Genomic DNA, 18,797 nt, shown 5'->3' on the forward strand with positions numbered 1-18,797 from the left:
GTGAGATCTGTTCACTTTTCTGGTTACACAAGCCCTCTCAAAAGCTGTGAACCATTTGGTGATGTCATCACCATCTTCATATTTAGTTACAATCCCTTTGGGGATTTTCAACATGTCAGGAGAATCTCTGACCCTATTTATGTTGCTGCCACCATTGATGGGTCCTAGGCCCATCTCTTGTCTTTCCCTCTCTATGGCTAGGATCTGTCTTTCCAAAGCCAATCTTTTGGCCATCCTGGCTAACTGGATGTCCTCTTCACTGGAGTTATCCTCAGTGATTTCAGAGTTGTTGGTCCCTCCTGTGAGGGAACCAGCATCTCTGACTATTATTTGTGGAGTCAGGGCTTGAGAAGCCCTGCTCTCCCTAAGTAGGACTGGAGGGGGGGAATTTCCCTCCAAGTCACTATCTTCATCCTCTGAGTTGCCATCCTCAGAGGGGTTGGCCTTTTCAAACTCTGCCAAAAGCTCCTGGAGCTGTACTTTGGTAGGTTTGGGGCCCATTGCTATTTTCTTTAGTTTACAGAGTGACCTTAGCTCTCTCATCTGTAGATGGAGGTAAGGTGTGGTGTCGAGTTCCACCACATTCACATCTGTGCTAGACATTATGCTTCTAAAAGTTGGAATACTTTTTAAGAAACTCAAACTGGTTCTAGAATCTAATTCAAACTTTTACAAACTTTTAAACTCTAAAAGAAATGCTAAACAGGATCTAACACAAGGCCCTAGCAGGTCTTTTAAGAATTTAGAAAACTTTTCAAATTGCAAAAATCAATTTCTAATGACAATTTTGGAATTTGTCGTGTGATCAGGTATTGGCTGAGTAGTCCAGCAAATGCAAAGTCTTGTACCCCACCGCTGATCCACCAATGTAGGACGTTGGCTCTGTATGTGCTATTTCAAAGTAAGGAATAGCATGCACAGAGTCCAAGGGTTCCCCTTAGAGGTAAAATAGTGGTAAAAATAGATAATACTAATGCTCTATTTTGTGGTAGTGTGGTCGAGCAGTAGGCTTATCCAAGGAGTAGTGTTAAGCATTTGTTGTACATACACATAGACAATAAATGAGGTACACACACTCAGAGACAAATCCAGCCAATAGGTTTTTGTATAGAAAAATATCTTTTCTTAGTTTATTTTAAGAACCACAGGTTCAAATTCTACATGTAATATCTCATTCGAAAGGTATTGCAGGTAAGTACTTTAGGAACTTCAAATCATCAAAATTGCATGTATACTTTTCAAGTTATTCACAAATAGCTGTTTTAAAAGTGGACACTTAGTGCAATTTTCACAGTTCCTAGGGGAGGTAAGTATTTGTTAGGTTAACCAGGTAAGTAAGACACTTACAGGGCTTAGTTCTTGGTCCAAGGTAGCCCACCGTTGGGGGTTCAGAGCAACCCCAAAGTCACCACACCAGCAGCTCAGGGCCGGTCAGGTGCAGAGTTCAAAGTGGTGCCCAAAACACATAGGCTAGAATGGAGAGAAGGGGGTGCCCCGGTTCCGGTCTACTTGCAGGTAAGTACCCGCGTCTTCGGAGGGCAGACCAGGGGGGTTTTGTAGGGCACCGGGGGGGACACAAGTCCACACAGAAATTTCACCCTCAGCAGCGCGGGGGCGGCCGGGTGCAGTGTAGGAACAGGCGTCGGGTTTGTAATGTTAGTCTATGAGAGATCTCGGGATCTCTTCAGCGCTGCAGGCAGGCAAGGGGGGGGTTCCTCGGGGAAACCTCCACTTGGGCAAGGGAGAGGGACTCCTGGGGGTCACTCCTCCAGTGAAAGTCCGGTCCTTCAGGTCCTGGGGGCTGCGGGTGCAGGGTCTCTCCCAGGTGTCGGGACTTAGGATTCAAAGAGTCGCGGTCAGGGGAAGCCTCGGGATTCCCTCTGCAGGCGGCGCTGTGGGGGCTCAGGGGGGACAGGTTTTTGTACTCACAGTCTTAGAGTAGTCCTGGGGTCCCTCCTGAGGTGTTGGATCGCCACCAGCCGAGTCGGGGTCGCCGGGTGCAGTGTTGCAAGTCTCACGCCTTTTGCGGGGAGCTTGCAGGGTTCTTTAAAGCTGCTGGAAACAAAGTTGCAGCCTTTCTTGGAGCAGGTCCGCTGTCCTCGGGAGTTTCTTGTCTTTTCGAAGCAGGGGCAGTCCTCAGAGGATGTCGAGGTCGCTGGTCCCTTTGGAAGGCGTCGCTGGAGCAGGATCTTTGGAAGGCAGGAGACAGGCCGGTGAGTTTCTGGAGCCAAGGCAGTTGTCGTCTTCTGGTCTTCCTCTGCAGGGGTTTTTCAGCTAGGCAGTCCTTCTTCTTGTAGTTGCAGGAATCTAATCTTCTAGGGTTCAGGGTAGCCCTTAAATACTAAATTTAAGGGCGTGTTTAGGTCTGGGGGGTTAGTAGCCAATGGCTACTAGCCCTGAGGGTGGGTACACCCTCTTTGTGCCTCCTCCCAAGGGGAGGGGGTCACAATCCTAACCCTATTGGGGGAATCCTCCATCTGCAAGATGGAGGATTTCTAAAAGTCAGAGTCACCTCAGCTCAGGACACCTTAGGGGCTGTCCTGACTGGCCAGTGACTCCTCCTTGTTGCTTTCTTTGTTCCCTCCAGCCTTGCCGCCAAAAGTGGGGGCCGTGGCCGGAGGGGGCGGGCAACTCCACTAAGCTGGAGTGCCCTGCTGGGCTGTGACAAAGGGGTGAGCCTTTGAGGCTCACCGCCAGGTGTCACAGCTCCTGCCTGGGGGAGGTGTTAGCATCTCCACCCAGTGCAGGCTTTGTTACTGGCCTCAGAGTGACAAAGGCACTCTCCCCATGGGGCCAGCAACATGTCTCTGGTGTGGCAGGCTGCTGGAACTAGTCAGCCTACACAGACAGTCGGTTAAGTTTCAGGGGGCACCTCTAAGGTGCCCTCTGTGGTGTATTTTACAATAAAATGTACACTGGCATCAGTGTGCATTTATTGTGCTGAGAAGTTTGATACCAAACTTCCCAGTTTTCAGTGCAGCCATTATGGTGCTGTGGAGTTCGTGTTTGACAGACTCCCAGACCATATACTCTTATGGCTACCCTGCACTTACAAGGTCTAAGGTTTTGTTTAGACACTGTAGGGGTACCATGCTCATGCACTGGTACCCTCACCTATGGTATAGTGCACCCTGCCTTAGGGCTGTAAGGCCTGCTAGAGGGGTGTCTTACCTATACTGCATAGGCAGTGAGAGGCTGGCATGGCACCCTGAGGGGAGTGCCATGTCGACTTACTCGTTTGGTCCTCACTAGCACACACAAGCTGGCAAGCAGTGTGTCTGTGCTGAGTGAGAGGTCTCCAGGGTGGCATAAGACATGCTGCATCCCTTAGAGACCTTCCTTGGCATCAGGGCCCTTGGTACTAGAAGTACCAGTTACAAGGGACTTATCTGGATGCCAGGGTCTGCCAATTGTGGATACAAAAGTACAGGTTAGGGAAAGAACACTGGTGCTGGGGCCTGGTTAGCAGGCCTCAGCACACTTTCAATTGTAAACATAGCATCAGCAAAGGCAAAAAGTCAGGGGGCAACCATGCCAAGGAGGCATTTCCTTACACCCACTCACACTTGATTATGGAATTTGCATGATTCTAGATTCATTTCTCTTGCCTTAATTTGATGGGCAGTGAACTAGTATTGCCGTTAATTTAATTTGACACAAATGCATATTTTGTAGGACAGTCTGCGAATGGAAAAGTCCATTGCATGGTAATAGGCCTGAGCCTGCTCTGAGTGCCCCTAATCAAGAATATCCAAGTCCTTTGTAATAACTTTTGGTCTGGTTGTAAGGAAATGCCTCCTTGGCATGGTTACCCCCTGACTTTTTGCCTTTGCTGATGCTAAGTTTTGATTTGAAAGTGTGCTGAGGCCTGCTAACCAGGCCACAGCACCAGTGTTCTTTCCCTAACCTGTACTTTTGTTTCCACAATTGGCACACCCTGGCATCCAGGTAAGTCCCTTGTAACTGGTACCCCTGGTACCAAGGGCCCTGATGCCAGGGAAGGTCTCTAAGGGCTGCAGCATATCTTATGCCACCCTGGGGACCCCTCACTCAGCACAGACACTGCTTGCCAGCTTGTGTGTGCTAGTTGGGATAAAAAGACTAAGTCGACATGGCACTCCCCTCAGGGCGCCATGCCAACCTCCCACTGCCCATGGCATAGATAAGTCACCCCTCTAGCAGGCCTTACAGCCCTAAGGCAGGGTGCACTATACCATAGGTGAGGGCATAAGTGCATGAGCACTATGCCCCTACAGTGTCTAAGCAAAACCTTAGACGTAAGTGCAGGGTAGCCATAAGAGTATATGGTCTGGGAGTCTGTCATGCACGAACTCCACAGCACCATAATGGCTACACTGAAAACTGGGAAGTTTGGTATCAAACTTCTCAGCACAATAAATGCACACTGATGCCAGTGTACATTTTATTGTAGCATACACCCCAGAGGGCACCTTAGAGGTGCCCCCTGAAACCTTAACCGACTATCCGTGAAGGCAGACTAGTTTTAGCAGCCTGCCACACGAGACATGTTGCTGGCCACATGGGGAGAGTGCCTTTGTCACTCTGTGGCTAGTAACAAAGCCTGTACTGGGTGGAGATGCTTATCCTCTCCCCCTGCAGGAACTGTAACACCTGGCGGTGAGCCTCAAAGGCTCACCCCCTTTGTTACAGCACCCCAGGGCATTCCAGCTAGTGGAGTTGCCCGCCCCCTCTGGCCACGGCCCCACTTTTGGCGGCAAGGCCGGAGGAGATAATGAGAAAAACAAGGAGGAGTCACTGGCCAGTCAGGACAGCCCCCTAAGGCATCCTGAGGTGACTCTGACTTTAGGAATCCTCCATCTTGCGGATTTCCCCCAATAGGAATGTGCCCCCTCGGGAGGCACAAAGAGGGTGTAGCCACCCTCCGGGCTAGTAGCCATTGGCTACTAACCCCCCAGACCTGAACACACCCCTAAATTTAGTATTTAGGGGCTCCCCAGAACCTAGGAACTCAGATTCCTGCAACCTAAGAGGACTGCTAAGCTGAAAAACCCTGCAGAGAAGACAGACACCAACTGCTTTGGCCCCAGCTCTACTGGCCTGTCTCCCCACTTCTAAAGACACTGCTCCAGCGACGCTTTCCACAGTGACCAGCGACCTCTGAATCCTCAGAGGACTGCCCTGCATCTAGAAAGACCAAGAACTCCCGAGGACAGCAGGCTCTGTTCACCAAAGACTGCAACTTTGCAACAAAGAAGCAACTTTGAAACAACTCATGTTTCCCGCCGGAAGCATGAGACTTGGCACTCTGCACCCGACGCCCCCAGCTCGACTTGTGGAGAACAATCACTTCAGGGGGGACTCCCCGGCGACTGCGAGACCGTGAGTAGCCAGAGTTGCCCCCCTGAGCCCCCACCGCGACGCCTGCAGAGGGAATTCCGAGGCTCCCCCTGACCGCGACTGCCTGCTTCTAAGAACCCGACGCCTGGTAGGGACACTGCACCCGCAGCCCCCCAGGACCTGAAGGATCCGAACTCCAGTGCAGGAGTGACCCCCAGGTGGCCCTCTCCCTTGCCCAGGTGGTGGCTACCCCGAGGAGATCCCCCCCCACACCCCCTTGCCTGCCTGCATCGCTGAAGAGACCCCTTTGTCTGCCATTGATTTCAATTACCAACCTGACGCGTGTTTGCACACTGCACCCGGCCGCCCCCGTGCCGCTGAGGGTGTACTTTCTGTGTGGACTTGTGTCCCCCCCCGGTGCCCTACAAAACCTCCCTGGTCTGCCTTCCAATAGAAATCAGTGGGAGACCAAGGGGTCTCTTCAGCGATGCAGGCAAGGGGGGTTCCTCGGGGTAGCCACCACCTGGGCAATTCCTCCTGGGGGTCACTCCTGCACTGGAGTTCGGATCCTTCAGGTCCTGGGGGCTGCGGGTGCAGTCTTTACCAGGAGACAGGCAGTCGCGGTCAGGGGAAGCCTCTGGATTCCCTCTGCAGGCGTCGCTGTGGGGGCTCAGGGGGGACAACTCTGGCTACTCACGGTCTTGCAGTCGCCGGGGAGTCCTCCCTGAAGTGTTTCTCCACAAGTCGAGCCGGGGGCGTCGGGTGCAGAGTAGCAAGTCTCACGCTTCCGGCGGGAAGCACAAGTTGTTTCAAAGTTGCTCCTTTGAAACAAAGTTGCAGTCTTGGGTGAACAGAGCCGCTGTCCTCGGGGGTTCTTGGTCCTTCTAGAGCAGGGCAGTCCTCTGAGGATTCAGAGGTCGCTGGTCCTGGGGAAAGCGTCGCTGGAGCAGTGTCTTTAGAAGTGGGGAGACAGGCTGGTAGAGCTGGGGCCAAAACAGTTGGTGTCTCAGTCTTCTCTGCAGGGTTTTTCAGCTCAGCAGTCCTCTTCCTAGGTTGCAGGAATCAGTGTTCCTAGGTTCAAGGGAGCCCCTAAATACAGAATTTAGGGGTGTTTATATCTGGGAGGGCAGTAGCCAATGGCTACTAGCCCTGGGGGTGGCTACACCCTCTTTGTGCCTCCTCCCAAGGGGAGGGGGGGGTCACATTCCTATCCCTATTGGGGGAATCCTCCATCTGCAAGATGGAGGATTTCTAAAAGTCAGTCACTTCAGCTCATGTTGCCTTATGGGCTGTCCTGACTGGCCAGTGACTCCTCCTTGTTTTTCTCATTATCTCCTCCGGCCTTGCCGCCAAAAGTGGGGCTGTGGCCGGAGGGGGCGGGCAACTCCACTAGCTGGAATGCCCTGGGGTGATGTAACAAAGGGGGTGAGCCTTTGAGGCTCACCGCCAGGTGTTATTCCTGCAAGGGGGAGGTGATAAGCATCTCCACCCAGTACAGGCTTTGTTACTAGCCACAGAGTGACAAAGGCACTCTCCCCATGTGGCCAGCAACATGTCTTGAGTGTGGCAGGCTGCTAAAACCAGTCAGCCTACACAGGTAGTTGGTTAAGGTTTCAGGGGGCACCTCTAAGGTGTCCTCTGGGGTGTATGTTACAATAAAATGTACACTGGCAACAGTGCATTTATTGTGCTGAGAAGTTTGATACCAAACTTCCCAGTTTTCAGTGTAGCCATTATGGTGCTGTGGAGTTCGTGTTTGACAGACTCCCAGACCATATACTCTTATGGCTACCCTGCAGTTACAATGTCTAAGGTTTTGCTTAGACACTGTAGGGGCACAGTGCTCATGCACTGGTGCCCTCATCTATGGTATAGTGCACCCTGCCTTGGGGGCTGTAAGGCCTGCTAGAGGGGTGACTTATCTATACTGCATAGGCAGTGTGAGGTTGGCATGGCACCCTGAGGAGTGCCATGTCGACTTACTCGGTTGGTCCTCACCAGCACACACAAGCTGGAAAGCAGTGTGTCTGTGCTGAGTGAGGGGTCCCCAGGGTGGCATAAGACATGCTGCATCCCTTAGAGACCTTCCCTGGCATCAATGCCCTTGGTACCAGGGGTACCAGTTACAAGGGACTTACCTGGATGCCAGGGTGTGCCAATTGTGAAAACAAAAGTACAGGTTAGGGAAAGAAGACTGGTGCTGGGGCCTGGTTAGCAGGCCTCAGCACACTTTCAAATCAAAACTTAGCATCAGCAAAGGCAAAAAGTCAGGGGGTAACCATGTCAAGGAGGCATTTCCTTACAACCTGCAAGACCCAGACAAAACTGGAAGAAACCAAAGGTGGATCCTGACAGAAGAGGACCTGCAAAGGAAGGGTACCACGTCCAGTTTGACTTGGAGTGTCCGGCTGTGGCAGTAGCCACTACCCACCCTTATGTGGCTGCAGGAGCAGTTTGATGGTGGATGAAGAAAGGCAGCAGTGCAGCACAGGAGCAGAAGAGCTCTAAAGTGATGCAAGTGACGTTCCATATCAGCAGTTGTGAGGCAGTCAGTGGTGCTGTAAAACCACCAAGCCTTGGTAAATTCAAGAGACTGAGAAGAGGGTTTGCAAGACTGAAGAGGACCAGCAAGGTCCAGGGGACTCGACCCAAGGAGGGGGAGTTTGAGGTGACCCTCAGCAGCTGGGAGAGTCGCAAGAGGAGGCAGCCCCCACAGGTGACCCGCAGGCACAGGAGTTGCAGTGAGGCCCACTCTGCACACCTGAAGAAGATTCCCACGTTGCTGATCTCTGGACCATACTCCTCCCAAGCTGTTGATGGGAGGGACGCAGCGAAGTTCACCATATGCTGTGGGCTGCCACACCTGTTGGCAGACTGGAACCGGAGCACCCCTGTTCTCCATAGGGGCCTGTGTTTTGGGCCCTCCTTTGACCTCTGCACCTGACTGGCCCTGTGTTGCTGGTGCAGTGACTTTGGGGTTGCCTTGAACCCCCAACGGTGGGCTGTCTATGCCCAGGAAACTGAACTTGTAGGTGCTTTACTTAACTCAGAAACTTAACCTTAATTACCTCCCCCAGGATCTGTTGATTTTTGCACTGTCCACTTTAAAAAAAGCTTATTGCCATTTTAACCTATACTGTGTATGTTACTGCTCTAATTCAAAGTTCCTTACTTACCTGTGTGGAGTAGCTTGCACTTTATGTATTTACTTCAAATCTTGAATCTTGTGGTTCTAAAATAAATTAAGAAAATATATTTTTCTATATAAAAACTATTGGCCTGGAGTTAAGTCTTTGAGTGTGTGTTTTCCTCATTTTATTGCCTGTGTGTGTACAACAAATGCTTAACGCTACCCTCTAATAAGCCTATTGCTAGACCACACTACCACAAAATAGAGCATTAGAATTATCTAATTTTGCCTCTAGCAATCTCTAAGGGGAACCCTTGGACTCTGTGCACCCATTCGGTCGCTTTGAGATAGTATATACAGAGCCAACTTCCTACACTTACCGTCTCCAAAATTGGGTAGCTGGTAGAAAGGGCCAAGGGGACCACTCTGGACCACCTGTGATGCAGGATCCAAACAGTTCCGGAGGAGAGGATCAATGCAGCTGGTCTTCATTGCAGTTGGTACCTGTGGATGCAGAGGAGTGACTTTCACTCCAGGGGAAATTCCTTCTTACGCAGGCTGAAGACTCCATGGCCTGAGAGGATGCACAGCCACAAAAATGTTGCAGTTGCTGGAAGGAGCCAGAGAATCAATGTTGTAGAGTGGAGATGTCGCTGGAGTTGCAGATTGTCAGTTCCTGGAGGGTCCAGTTGCAGTCCTAGTGTCCAGAAGATGGAAGTAAATAATGGAGGAGTTCTACTGGATTGTTGCACATCGAATCTGAGGACCCACCCAAGAGGGTGGGGGATTGGTCACCTAGCAGGTTGATGGTCTGAGGGGGTTGTGACATCACCTACGTGGCCACTCAGATGCTCCCAGGGGCCCTCTGCCTACCTTTGGATTCAAGATGGCGTAATTAAGTGCCCACCGGGAGGAGCTCTGGGCCCGACCCCTGGGGTGGTGATGGACAGGGGAGTGGTCACTCCCCATTCCATTGTCCAGTTTCATGCCATGGCAGGGACCAGTGGGGTCCCTGGACTGGTGTAAACTGGATTAAGCAAGGAGGGCACCAAATGTGCCCTTCAAATCAAAATGGTGGCTTGGGGAGGCAACTCCTCCCAAGCCATGTGACACCTATTTACAAGGGAGAGGGTGTTACCTCCCTCTCTCAAAGGAAATCCTTTGTTCTGCCCTCCTGGGCTTGAGTGAGTCAAGCAGCAGGAGGGCAGAAGGTGGCAGCAGACAATTAGGAGAACCTCAGAAGACTAGTAGGAGCAAAGCTGGGTGTAGGAAGTTGGCTCTATGCACTATTTCAAAGTAAGGAATAGTATGCACAGTCCAAGGGTTCCCCTTAGAGGTAAGATAGTGGCAAAAAGAGAATACTAATGCTCTATTTTGTGGTAGTGTGGTCGAGCAGTAGGCTTATCAAAGGAGTAGTGTTAAGCATTTGTTGTACACACAGGCAATAAATGAGGAACACACACTCAGACAAATCCAGCCAATAGGTTTTTGTATAGAAAAAATATATTTTCTTTATTTTAAGAACCACAGGTTCAAGATTTACATGTAATACTTCAAATGAAAGGTATTGCAGGTTTTGGAACTTTGAATTAGCAAAATAGCATATAGTTTTCACATAAATGACATATAGCTATTTTAAAACTAGACAGTGCAATTTTCAACAGTTCCTGGGGGGAGTAAGTGTTTGTTAGTTTTTGCAGGTAAGTAAACCACCTACGGGGTTCAAGTTTGGGTCCAAGGTAGCCCACCGTTGGGGGTTCAGAGCAACCCCAAAGTTACCACACCAGCAGCTCAGGGCCGGTCAGGTGCAGAGGTCAAAGTGGTGCCCAAAACGCATAGGCTTCAATGGAGAAGGGGGTGCCCCGGTTCCAGTCTGCCAGCAGGTAGGTACCCGAGTCTTCGGAGGGCAGACCGGGGGGGGTTTTGTAGGGCACCGGGGGGGGACACAAGTTAGCACAGAGTACGACCTCAGCAGCACGGGGGCGGCCGGGTGCAGTGTGCAAACGCACGTCGGGTTTTCAATTGGAATCAATGGGAGACCAAGGGGTCTTTTCAGCGATGCAGGCAAGAGGGGGGCTCCTCAGGGTAGCCACCACCTGGGCAAGGGAGAGGGCCTCCTGGGGGTCACTCCTGCACTGGAGTTCAGATCTTTCAGGTCCTGGGGGCTGCGGGTGCAGGGTCTTTTCCAGGCGTCGGGATCTGGGAGTCAGGCAGTCGCGGTCAGGGGGAACCTCAGGATTCCCTCTGCAGGCGTTGCTGTGGGGGCTCAGGGGGGGGGGGCAACTCTGGCTACTCACGGTTTTGCAGTCGCCGGGGAGTCCTCCCTGAAGTTTCTCCACAAGTCGAGCCGGGGGCGTCTGGTGCAGAGTAGCAAGTCTCACGCTTCTGGCGGGAAACGCAGTTTGTCTTCAAGTTGCTCCTTTGGAAACAAAGTTGCAGTCTTGGGTGAACAGGGCCGCTGTTCTCTGGAGTTTCTTGGTCCTTTTAGAGCAGGGCAGTCCTCTGAGGATTCAGAGGTCGCTGGTCCTGGGGAAAGCGTCGCTGGAGCAGTTTCTTCAGAAGGGGGGGGGGGGGGGGGGGGGGGAGACGGGCCGCTAGGGCTGGGGCCAAAACAGTTGGTGTCTCAGTCTTCTCTGCAGGGTTTTTCAGCTCAGCAGTCCTCTTCTTAGGTTGCAGGAATCTGAGTTCCTAGGTTCAGGGGAGCCCCTAAATACAGAATTTAGGGGTGTTTAGGTCAGGGAGGGCAGTAGCCAATGGCTACTAGCCCTGAGGGTGGCTACACCCTCTTTGTGCCTCCTCCCAAGGGGAGGGGGTCACATTCCTATCCCTATTGGGGGGGGATCCTCCATCTGCAAGATGGAGGATTCCTAAAAGTCAGTCACTTCAGCTCAGGTTGCCTTAGGGGCTGTCCTGGCTGGTCAGTGACTCCTCCTTGTTTTTCTCATTATCTCCTCTGACCTTACCGCCAAAAGTGGGTCCATTGCCGGAGGGGGCGGGCAACTCCACTAGGTGGAATGCCCTGTGGTGCTGTAACAAAGGGGGTGAGCCTTTGAGGCTCACCGCCAGGTGTTACAGCTCCTGCAAGGGGGAGGTGATAAGCATCTCCACCCAGTGCAGGCTTTGTTATTAGCCACAGAGTGACAAAGGCACTCTCCCCATGTGGCCAGCAACATGTCTCGAGTGTGGCAGGCTGCTAAAAACCAGTCAGCCTACACGGGTAGTTGGTTAATGTTTCAGGGGGCACCTCTAAGGTGCCCTCTGGGGTGTATATTACAATAAAATGTACACTGGCATCAGTGTGCATTTATTGTTCTGAGAAGTTTGATACCAAACTTCCCAGTTTTCAGTGTAGCCATTATGGTGCTGTGGAGTTCGTGTTTGACAGACTCCCAGACCATATACTCTTATGGCTACCCTGCACTTAAAATGTCTAAGGTTTTGCTTAGACACTGTAAGGGCCCAGTGCTCATGCACTGGTGCCCTCACCTATGGTATAGTGCACCCTGCCTTAGGGCTGTAGGGCCTGCTAGAGGGGTGACTTATCTATACTGCATAGGCAGTGTGAGGTTGGCATGGCACCCTGAGGGGAGTGCCATGTCGACTTAGTCATTTTCTCCCCACCAGCACACACAAGCTGGCAAGCAGTGTCTGTGCTGAGTGAGGGGTCACCAGGGTGGCATAAGATATGCTGCAGCCCTTAAAGCCCTTCCCTGGCATCAGGGCTCTTGGTACCAGGGGTACCAGTTACAAGGGACTTAGCTGGATGCCAGGGTGTGCCAATTGTGTAAACAAAAGTACAGGTTAGGGAAAGAACACTGGTGCTGGGGCCTGGTTAGCAGGCCTCAGCACACTTTCAATTCAAAACATAGCATCAGCAAAGGCAAAAAGTCAGGGGGTAACCATGCCAAGGAGGCATTTCCTTACAGGTAGCATGCGGCATTCCGGTGCTGGACATCTGCCAGGTTAGGACATGAACTTCTCTGCACACCTTTACCAAGCACTACGTCATGGACAGTCAGGTTTATAGGGACAGCACTTTGCCTGTTCGATCCTGCAGATCTTTTTACTGTGTAATCGTTTCACAGACCCTCCTCCAAGCAGGTATTAGTTGGGTATCTATTCTAAGCTAGGTAATCTGAGGCTAGAATCTCTAGTACAAAAGGTGTTACTCAAGGTAAGTAACTTGTTCATCTGATAGTCTAGCTGTTGACTCTTTACCGGCCCATCCAGCCTCGCTGCTCTTTGAACTCTTTTATAGGTATAGGGTTTTTCCCCTTTCAGGGCCCTCGTTTTTACATACCAGTGGTCAGTACTTTGTGGCTATGTGCTTCTGACGTAGAAAGTCTTAAAAAAGAAACTGATTTAAGGGGCTTAAAGGTTCCACCAACACACATTTAGCATTTTGATGTGGAATAGTTTGTCCACTACAAATGCTTTCGCTGATTATGCTGCTGTTTAGTGTTAAAATATGATCATCTTTGAATGTTTTTTTTTTTTTTTTTTTCCTTAAGAGCGACGAAATAGCCTGGGAAGTGATCATATATTTGTTGGGAAAAATCACCAGCTTTGGGACTTTCTCCGTGAACTGTACAGAACTAACACTTCAGAGGTACGCTGGGCAAACTGCCATCTTAAAACAATATAGATGTTTCCTTCTGATGTATGTGTGCCGCAGAAAGCCTAGTTTGCTAAAATTATTTTTCCCCTCCATAGCCAACAGACATTCCTCCGGAACTTTGTCATGGGATTGGGGGAAAACTTACAGTGCATGATGGAGCAGTTCTTCCAGATGAGTATGTAACTGATGTAAATTTAATTTTATCTAAATTAACCCGTGTACATGTAGATTCTTTCGAGGGAGTCAGCTTTTCCTTTACATGCACTCATCTGGCATATAACGCCTAGATGATTCCACAAACCACTGTGAAGCTCAATGCAGGCACTCGTACTTGAAAAGTATGATTATTGCAGACAGTGCAATCAACCTTCCCATTACCCCCAATAAATACAAAATTAAGTGTTGTTCCTCCTTGTGCACCACATGATCTGTCTTGAAGAAAAAAAAAAAAAAAATTAAGACCCCTAGTAAAATCATTTGTGTTGATGGGATTTTCACTTTGCCTTCTTTCCCACTCCTCCTGAGGGCATGGTCATGGAATTTTCTGGATATGCTAAGGGCAGTTCAAATTTTCATTATTCATTCAGCAGCATTCAGGCTTCGTAATAGCCTTTCGTGAATTTCAGAGGGTGGTCTAAAAGCTGCTTCTATTTAGTCATGGGATTGGGTACACTATTTCCAGAGCCTAAAACTGTTTCTGTACTAAGTACCATGTTCAACTCGTAGAATAGCAACCTCATGGCCAGAAGTGGGAGGAGCTTGTCTTTAGGACATTTGCTGATGTGCAGCATTAGCTACTCCTGCATTCATTTCTCATTCTGACCTAATGTGGGAAAATTGGAAAGCGTCAGCATTTGGGACCATTGTCTTGTCTGCGTGTGTATGTATGTGTGTGTATGTATGTATATATATATATATATATATATATATATATGTGTGTGTGTATATGTGTATATATATGTGTGTGTGTGTGTGTGTGTGTGTATATGTATATATATGTGTATATGTATGTTTGATGGCATATGTTGCTGCAGATACACATGTTTGGCACAGTCCGCTGCCTGGTGTTGGGCTCGGAGTATTACAAGTTGTTTTTCTTCGAAGAAGTCTTTTTGGTCACGGGACCGAAGGACTCCTCCCTCCTCGGCTCCATTGCGCATGGGCTACGACTCCACCTTAGATTGTTTTTTGTCCGCCATCGGGTTCGGACGTATTCCTTTTCGCTCCGTGTTTCGGTTCGGAAAGTTAGTTAGAATCTCGGAAAAATCGACGGTATTGTTGGCTTTCGGCATCGGGTTAGTTATTACAGATAGACAGACTTTTTTGAGAGCTCCAGTGGCCCTTCGGGGTTTTTCGATCCCCCGTCGGGGCCTGGTCTGCCCGGCCACGTCTCTTCAAGGCTGATGGAACGGACCCCATTCCGCTTCTGCCCAAAATGTCACAATAAGTATCCGAATACAGATCAGCACCTGGTCTGTAACTTGTGTTTGTCTCCAGAACACAGAAGATACTTGTGAAGCCTGTCGGGTGTTTCGGTCGAGGAAGACGTTAAGAGACCGAAAAGCGAGAAGACTGCAAATGGCGTCGGCGCTGACAGGACAAAGGCATTTGGAGGAGGAAGAAGAAACCTTCTCCATCCAGGAGTCTGACTCAGACGAGCTCGACCCCGAAGAAACGACTAAAACCATGAGTAAGACGTCGAAACATAAAACTCACGAGAAGACCACAAAAGCCCAGGGGACGCCACCGCCAACAGGCCATGGCTTAACCAGGAAAATAGGTGACCGATCATCGGCACCGAAAAAGGGCACGCTTGTGTCGAAGTCATCCGACTCCGGTCGAGATACCGGCACACAGCAATCTAGAGTCGGAGACAGCGGCTCAGAGCAAGTTCGGCACCGAAATGGGTCAGCACCGAGAGATTACGACGCCGAAAATAGTGTCGTCGGAGCCGAAAAAGGCTACCGAAAAGGTTTCCATTCTGAAACATCCAGCCTCTGAACCGAAATCAGGTTCCTACACAGAGGAACAGGGATTTTCCTCCCAAATGCAAGGACATAAGTTCGGACAAGAACTAGAATCAATGGAGCCAGACTACACACAAAGGAGGATCCACATTCAAAAGGACACAGGGAAGATAAGCACTCTTCCCCCAATTAAAATGAAAAGAAGACTTGCCTTTCAGAAAAAGGACAAGCAGCCACAGGCAAAGGTGGCAAGACAAACAACTCCGCCACCATCTCCACCACCATCCATGCACACATCACCGGTAGTCACTCCACCACTGATGCAATCCCCAACTCATACTGCCATGACTCAGGATGATCCCGATGCATGGGACCTTTACGATGCGCCGGTATCGGATAACAGCCCGGACTGTTACCCAGCGAGACCGTCGCCACCTTGAGGACAGTACATCCTACACGCAGGTGGTCTCAAGAGCAGCGGCTTTTCATAATGTCACCTTGCATTCAGAACCAATAGAGGATGACTTTGTTTAATACACTATCCTCCACTCATAGCCAATACCAGAGCTTACCTATGCTACCTGGAATGCTAAAACACTCCAAACAGGTGCTTCAGGAACCGGTGAAGGACAGGGCCATAACTCCAAGGGTGGATAAAAAGTACAAGCCACCGCCTACAGACCCTGTGTATATAACGTAGCAGTTAACACCAGACTCTGTGGTAGTAGGGGCAGCTCGCAAGAGAGCAAACTCTCACACCTCAGGAGACGCACCACCTCCAGACAAGGAGAGCCACAAATTCGACACTGCAGGGAAAAGGGTTGCAGCACAAGCAGCAGACCAATGGCGCATTGCCAATTCACAAGCACTTCTGGCAAGGTATGATAGGGCTCATTGGGATGAAATGCAACATTTCATAGAACACTTACCCAAAGAGTTCCAGAAAAGGGCACAACAAGTGGTGGAGGAAGGACAAAGTATCTCAAACAATCAGCTACGGTCAGCAATGGATGCAGCAAATACAGCTGCAAGGACAGTAAATACTGCAGTAACAATAAGGAGACACGCATGGTTGCGTACGTCAGGATTCAAGCCGGAAATACAACAAGCCGTGCTGAATATGCCTTTTAATGGACAGCAGTTGTTTGGGCCGGAGGTGGACACTGCTATCAAAACTTAAAGACACTGATACGGCCAAAGCCATGGGCGCACTCTACTCCCCACAGAGCAGAGGCACATTTCGCAAAACAGTTTAGAGGGGGGTTTAGAGGACAAGCTACAGAACCCACAACCTCTCAAACAAGGCCCACTTATCAAAGCCAATATCAGCGGGGAAGTTTTCGGGGCCAATAGAGGGGGACAATTCCAAAAGAATAGAGGGAAGTTACAGAGCCCCAAAACTCCTCAAAACAAACAGTGACTTCCAAGTCACAAATCCCCAACACAACACCTGTGGGGGGGGGGAGACTAAGCAATTTTTACAAACATTGGGAGGAGATAACAGACACTTGGGTACTTGCAATTATCCAGCATGGTTATTGCATAGAATTTCTCAGATTCCCTCCAAACGTCCCACCAAAAACACACAATGTCAAAACACATGGATCTTCTAGGACTAGAGGTCCAGGCATTGCTACAAAAAGGAGCAATAGAATTAGTACCAATTCAACAGAAAGGAACAGGAGTTTACTCTCTGTACTTTCTCATACCCCAAAAAGGACAAAACACTGAGACCTATATTAAATCTCAGAACGTTAAATACCTACATCAAATCAGATCACTTTCACATGGTGACATTACAAGACGTAATCCCATTGCTCAAACAAGACTACATGACAACACTAGACCTAAAGGATGCATACTTCCATATACCGATACATCCTTCGCACAGAAAGTACCTAAGGTTTGTATTCCAAGGGGTACATTACCAATTCAAAGTGTTGCCATTCGGGATAACAACCGCGCCAAGAGTTTTTACAAAATGCCTGGCAGTTGTAGCTGCGCATATCAGAAGACAGCAAATACACGTGTTCTCGTACCTAGACGATTGGTTAATCAAAACCAACACGCAAAAACGGTGTTCACAACACACAAAGTATGTCATAGAAACCCTCCACAAACTAGGTTTCTCACTCAACTACACAGTCACACCTTCAGCCATGTCAAACATAGCAATACTTAGGGGCAACAATCAAAACAACAAAAGGGGTTGCCACTCAAAGTCCACAAAGGGTACAAGCATTTCACAATGTAATACAGGCCATGTATCCAAAACAAAAAATACAGGTCAAGATGGTGATGAAACTACTAGGCATGATGTCCTAATGCATAGCCATTGTCCCAAACGCCAGATTGCACATACGGCCCTTACAACAGTACCTAGCATCACAATGGTCACAGGCACAGGGTCAAATTCTAGATCTAGTGTTGATAGCCCGTTGTAGGAAGTTGGCTCTGTATGTGCTATTTCACAGTAAGGAATAGCATGCACAGAGTCCAAGGGTTCCCCTTAGAGGTAAAATAGTGGTAAAAATAGATAATACTAATGCTCTATTTTGTGGTAGTGTGGTCGAGCAGTAGGCTTATCCAAGGAGTAGTGTTAAGCATTTGTTGTACACACACATAGACAATAATTGAGGTACACACACTCAGAGACAAATCCAGCCAATAGGTTTTTATATAGAAAAATATCTTTTCTTAGTTTATTTTAAGAACCACAGGTTCAAATTCTACATGTAATATCTCATTCGAAAGGTATTGCAGGTAAGTACTTTAGGAACTTCAAATCATCAAAATTGCATGTATACTTTTCAAGTTATTGACAAATAGCTGTTTTAAAAGTGGACACTTAGTGCAATTTTCACAGTTCCTAGGGGAGGTAAGTATTTGTTAGGTTAACCAGGTAAGTAAGACACTTACAGGGCTTAGTTCTTGGTCCAAGGTAGCCCACCGTTGGGGGTTCAGAGCAACCCCAAAGTCACCACACCAGCAGCTCAGGGCCGGTCAGGTGCAGAGTTCAAAGTGGTGCCCAAAACACATAGGCTAGAATGGAGAGAAGGGGGTGCCCCGGTTCCGGTCTGCTTGCAGGTAAGTACCCGCGTCTTCGGAGGGCAGACCAGGGGGGTTTTGTAGGGCACCGGGGGGGACACAAGCCCACACAGAAATTTCACCCTCAGCGGCGCGGGGGCGGCCGGGTGCAGTGTAGAAACAAGCGTCGGGTTCGCAGTGTTAGTCTATGAGAGATCTCGGGATCTCTTCAGCGCTGCAGGCAGGCAAGGGGGGGGTTCCTCGGGGAAACCTCCACTTGATCAAGGGAGAGGGACTCCTGGGGGTCACTCCTCCAGTGAAAGTCCGGTCCTTCAGGTCCTGGGGGCTGCGGGTGCAGGGTCTCTCCCAGGTGTCGGGACTTTGGATTCAAAGAGTCGCGGTCAGGGGAAGCCTCGGGATTCCCTCTGCAGGCGGCGCTGTGGGGGCTCAGGGGGGACAGGTTTTTGTACTCACAGTCTTAGAGTAGTCCTGGGGTCCCTCCTGAGGTGTTGGATCGCCACCAGCCGAGTCGGGGTCGCCGGGTGCAGTGTTGCAAGTCTCACGCTTCTTGCGGGGAGCTTGCAGGGATCTTTAAAGCTGCTGGAAACAAAGTTGCAGCTTTTCTTGGAGCAGGTCCGCTGTCCTCGGGAGTTTCTTGTCTTTTCGAAGCAGGGGCAGTCCTCGGAGGATGTCGAGGTCGCTGGTCCCTTTGGAAGGCGTAGCTGGAGCAGGATCT

The 18,797-nt window shown here is 49.8% G+C and overlaps 1 protein-coding gene across 1 annotated transcript in view; it reads left to right on the forward strand.

Annotated features, from left to right (window-relative positions):
- The window catches only part of XRN2 (5'-3' exoribonuclease 2), a 705,538-nt gene that overhangs the window by 377,136 nt on the left and 309,605 nt on the right, over positions 1-18,797 (forward strand). Inside the window, exons 25-26 of the mRNA XM_069234351.1 lie at positions 12,961-13,058; positions 13,163-13,242. Coding sequence (XP_069090452.1) covers positions 12,961-13,058; positions 13,163-13,242 — 178 coding nt within the window. The remainder of the gene's footprint in view (positions 1-12,960; positions 13,059-13,162; positions 13,243-18,797) is intronic.

Source organism: Pleurodeles waltl, chromosome 5, assembly GCF_031143425.1.
Source record: "Pleurodeles waltl isolate 20211129_DDA chromosome 5, aPleWal1.hap1.20221129, whole genome shotgun sequence".
NCBI lineage: Eukaryota > Metazoa > Chordata > Amphibia > Caudata > Salamandridae > Pleurodeles > Pleurodeles waltl.